Source organism: Egretta garzetta, unplaced genomic scaffold (genome assembly GCF_000687185.1).
Source record: "Egretta garzetta isolate BGI_Z169 unplaced genomic scaffold, ASM68718v1 scaffold208, whole genome shotgun sequence".
Classification (NCBI taxonomy): Eukaryota; Metazoa; Chordata; class Aves; order Pelecaniformes; family Ardeidae; genus Egretta; species Egretta garzetta.
In genome coordinates, this window is record NW_009260403.1 from 948,758 (window position 1) to 953,788 (window position 5,031).

The window sequence follows — 5,031 nt, forward strand, 5'->3', positions numbered from 1 at the left end:
ACAAGCCAGGATGCCGCTGGCCCTCTTGGCCACCTGGGCACCCTGATGGCTCATATTCAGCCGCCTGGCGACCAACCCCCCCAGCTCCTTTTCCGCCGGGCAGCTTTCCAGCCCCTCTGCCCCACGCCTGGAGCGTTGCGTGGGGTTGTTGTGACCAAAGTGATGAAGTTGACAGCTCTACTTGTAGAAAGATACGTCTAAAGAGAACAAATGCTGCTGTGTGTCTCTGAAAAGTGTAGTAGAACCGGATTAATCGGCTCACGTTAACTGAATATTGTTTGTTCCTTCCAGCCACGCCGTATCCTCACGGATTTAAGTGTTTCACCTGCGAAAAGGCAGCAGATAATTACGAATGCAACCGATGGGCTCCGGATGTCTATTGCCCAAGAGGTAACCAGCCGCATGCTAGCGTTTAATCTAAACCCACCTTTCGATCCACCGCTCGCTGCCCCCGCCGCAGGGACAGCACTGAGCCCCTGTTATTCCGTACGGACGCTGGCGATTGCTGCTCCCCCTTGTAAGCCGCCTCGACAAGGAAGACGTGTAAGCGATACAAGTAATCCTTTAAGCTTTTCTGTCTCTTTGCAGTGGATGAAGTTTAGGACTTTCATCTGCTCCCTGTACTCCTCTAGCTCAGCTGGAAATTAAATTAGGCTGACATTTACGGAAGGGTTGTGTTTCTCTTACTGGTGAGTCCGGGACCAACACTTTTGGAAGCTTTGTTTGCTTCCCTCCCATATGGCACAAGCCCACGCATGAGGGGAGCCAAGGCTGCCTCTTTTCAGCTGGCATCAAGGTATTTTCAGTATTTTGGGCTCGTAACTCCTATCGGAGTCTGAAGTTGGGAACAGCTCAGAAAAGGCTTTGGGCTACAGGTGCCCAAATACCAGATCCAGGGATCAGTGAGACCCTCACATCTCCCCTTCCCTTACCGCTTCTCTTTTTGAGACACAACCATTAAGATCATCCACAGCCCCTCGACGAAGCCCTGGACAGGGCAGAGGCGGTGCTGAGGGCCAGGGTTTGGGGGTGGGATGGCAGGGTTAGGGGAACGGTTGGGCTGGGAGAGCTTAAAGGGCTTTTCCAACCCAAATGATTCTGTGATTCTGGGGGTTGGACGTGGACGGTGTCCTCAGTGGTGTGGGAACCATGTGTGGGCAGCAGGCAGCCGTCAGGGCAGCTGGGGCCATGCGGGCAGGGGGACGCTGCCAGGGCTCACTGCTCCCCTGGTGCTCTCCATAGGCTCACCAGTGCTGTTCAGCACCTATCCGGAACATCTGTGGTCTGTTGTGGGACATTGCAAGTGTCCTCAGAAAATATTTATTTTGGAAAGAGAAAGACCATAACCTGCACTGCAGGGATGAACCAGCTGTGTTTGCAGCCTGCATGTTATCTGTCCGAGCATTTATTTGCTTTGAGCTCAAACCAGTAGAACATCAGCAACAGTAGAAGGGATCAGGCTGGCTGGTGTGGGATGAGCCCAACCCCCATGGCCCCTGCCTGCTTGGACAGGGGTGGGTGGTGTTGAAATGATGGAGGACAGCGTCACTTACCGAGCGCTGTGCCAGGAGGGAGGCGTGACTAGAGGTCTGCCTCTAGTAACAACCAGCAGAAATGGCCTGACCCCCAAAAAATGCTCATCTGGAAAGAGGAGTTAGTGCTTAGTGGCCGTTTAGGGGAGGGGACAACCACGCTTTGGTGCGTCTGTAACTTGTTGGCTGTGTTCAACCAGACCAGAGCTGCTGGTTTGGTGGGCAGCCCTCCTGCCTGCTGGTCCAAACACCCACTGTTTGTGAAGTAGGGGTGGGGTTTTGGCCATGGGAAGGGGCTAGCTGGAAATCTGAGGCTGTCTTTAATCTTCAGAACACAGGACTTCTTATCTCCTTAGAACAGAGGGATTCGGTAAGGCTTTACTCCAGGCAGAGCGTGGCAGTGCCCAGACTGCCCCAACGCCGCGTGCCTCGGGGCTGGGACACGGCTCTGCCTGCCGCACGGACCCCAGCCCCTCGCTGCCGGCTTTTGGGAGACGCCGGGGCCTCCACTGCTGAGTCCAGCAGTCGCTGTGGTTCAGACGACTGGGGAAAGGGGACGGGCGCTATGGCTTAAATGCTCTGTCCTCATTCCGGGCGGTGGAAGCAAAGCCAGTGACGCCACCGCTCCCCGCTCTGCGGAAATGGGCCGCTGCTCTTCACCGATGCCTCACCACCGATGGCTTTTGTTGGTGCTTCTCAGCTTCCCGGCCAGTACACTTCCACTTCAGGCAGTGTTTATTAAGCCAGCTTTTTTTTCTTTTGGCGCTTTCATTTTCAAAGCTGATTTCGAGTTCTTGTGAGGAAGCCGCAGAAAATGCAACCGCGGGTTTGCGGCGCGACCCCAGGCGTGCTCCGGGGGCCGGGGTTATCTGCTCAGCGAATTTCCTTATCTCTGGCAGTCAGAGGGATATGGAATGCTTGTGGCGTTGCCTCCCTCGCTGCAGCGAGCCGAACCCTTGTTGCTGTGCTTGGGATAAGTGGTGGGAGAAAACTCCACCCTGGTCTTTGCTATTCTTCTTCTTTTTTTTTTTTTTTTAAAGACAGAATGCTATTAAAACCTAGCAAACCGAAATATTTACATTAACCATCACATAGGACTTAAAGGGAACCGCATTTTGTGTATAACAAAATTCATTATAATGGAGAGTTAGAAACATGAATCCTTGCGTTGAACAGAGATTAGAAAAAGCATTTCCTAGAAGGCAGGCCTCCTGCTGTGCATTAACCTGGTTTTCTGTTATTTATTAGCTTCAGCTCAAGCAGAAACTGTGTTAGCGATCTAATTTGTATGGAAATACTGCACTCAAAATACTCCCAGTCCTCTGGTTTTGGACGGCCTGTGGGAGGGCTGCCATCTCGATGATGGCCACCTCTACCATGGTGATGGTCCGGGCACCTGAAAGCACAGTTAGAGGCTGCAGCTTGGGGAACGGGCTCTCAGAAGTCAGGGTGTGACTCTGGGGCCTTCGAAATACCAGATTCAGTGTTTCCCTACCCACTTGGGGCAGGTCGAGGCTGGGGCTGTCTGTCATATGTTGGTGTTTGGAGATACCTCGTAGCTGAAACACATCATCCAGTCTTTGCAAGACAGTTCCACCAGAGGCAGGAAAAATGCCAAAGAAGCGGTGACAGTGTTATCTGTCGTGCCGGGGGTCGATGTAAATCGACAGCCCTGAAAAATCCCCCAAATAATCTCACGTAGAGCAACAACCTCATTTCCAAATGCTTTTGCAGGGGAATGCGTTGCCGGACAGCCTGAGTATTACACCACCATCAGCCTGGCTCTTGAGTGCCTTTAAAGACACTCTGGGACCGCAACATTTAGGAAACATAAATCCATGCTTTTTTGATATATTACCACCAAGACCCATCCCTACCGTCTGGCCGTACCGCTGCCTGCCTTGGGCACTACCGCACTTGGAAGCGTCCACTTCCATGCTGCGAGGTCTTATTCGAATCGCTCTAAATTTCTCTGATGTTTTTCGGTAAAATTTTTGCAGCACTGGGCCTGTGTTCTTCACGAGCTCAGCTTGGGGTTCCTCCTCCATCCCTCTGGCAGGCAAGCTCCCTGTTTGCAGAGCAGTCGTTGGGGGTTCGGTTTCCCACCTCTGCGTCGCTCGGGGCTCTCCCAGTGCTCTCAGGCTCCATCCTTGTCGTAACGCCTGTCCTCGTTACGCTTCGCCTGCTCTGAGCAGAGAGGCAGACCAGAATGCAGCGCAAAAGTTAATATTAATTTGGGTGAGTGGATTTGGTTGCTTATTATGGACTTAATCCATAGCTGCAGCCCTGCCTTGCAGGAGGCGATGGCCATCGGTGATGGCTGTGCAGGGAGAGCATGCTTGGTCCCTCCGTGCAGGGGAGAATGCCTATCTCCAAGATGATTGCACAATATTTTCTAAAAACACTCTTGGAAGAAAGAGCCCTAAAAGAGTTATGGGGTGCTAGGAGCTTTATTTGTTCCATCTGGGACCTGTCAAGGGTGAGCTCCATTGCACGGATGGAGCCATTGCAGGAGAAATAAAGCTCTGGGTCTGCTGGGGAACAGCACTTCCAGGCGAGGTCCTGGGAGAAGCTCAAAGCCATCGTGCAGAGAGTGTGGTCCCCTCGGGGTAAAGCTGTGAGCTTCCCCCCGTAGCGCGGGAGAGCCTGGAAAATGCGTTAAAACCCTGGTGCCGCAGCCCTGGGCGCTTTGAAGGAAGGCAGCACGCCGAGCATCTCCAGGCTCTGGTGAGAAGTCAAGCCTGTTCGCTGTGGGTATCGCACTTGAGCTAAGGAGCAGGTCAAGGACAGATGTCTGAGGGGTTTTACTGCCTAATGAATAACGTGTTCAGCTGGCAACCCCGCTCGGCTGTTGCCAAATGCCTAAAACATGAGAATTATGCAGGGCTTTGCCCATCCGAGACAAGGGCTGGACAGGAATGTTCCCTTTAAATTAATTACACGCCTTTTTCCCCCACTGTGAAAGCAACAATTTTATTAATAATAAGGTTGATTAATAAGAAGCAAGGTATAATTTAGAGAAGAAATATATAATGGCATGTTTCCTGTGTTGAAAATTCAGTGTTTTCATCTCGGAGTGCTAGGACGGGGAACAGCACCTTCAACTTCCCTCGGACGACCGAAGCATGAACTAAACCCGCGTTCCTTTGCGCCCGAGGATGGCCACAGCATTTGCCCGTCACCCCGCTTTGAAGTTTCTGTGTGTTTTACAAGCATCACTAGGGGAGTAGCTTAAAAAAAGGAGGAGGAGGAAGAGGATGGTCCCCAAGGGAGACCATCCATGGGAGAAGCAGGCAGAAGGTGCGATGGGAATACCAGGGACACGCTCCGATTCATGGTGCCTTTTCCCAAAGACTGGGCAACTGAGAAGTACAGAAATCCTCCCGGCCGTTCTGTCGGTCTTTTTTTTGGCATTATTTTCTAGGTGATAAAGCTGAAGGACAGAGAGGGTGAAGGATCTTCCCGAGGGCCGGGATCAGAGCGCCAGCAGCGAGGACCG

General features: G+C 52.4%; 1 protein-coding gene across 1 annotated transcript in view; it reads left to right on the forward strand.

The window, feature by feature from the left end:
• LYPD6 (LY6/PLAUR domain containing 6) overlaps window positions 1–5,031 on the forward strand; it is a 9,710-nt gene that overhangs the window by 1,887 nt on the left and 2,792 nt on the right. Inside the window, exon 2 of the mRNA XM_009643436.2 lies at window positions 292–390. Coding sequence (XP_009641731.1) covers window positions 292–390 — 99 coding nt within the window. The remainder of the gene's footprint in view (window positions 1–291; window positions 391–5,031) is intronic.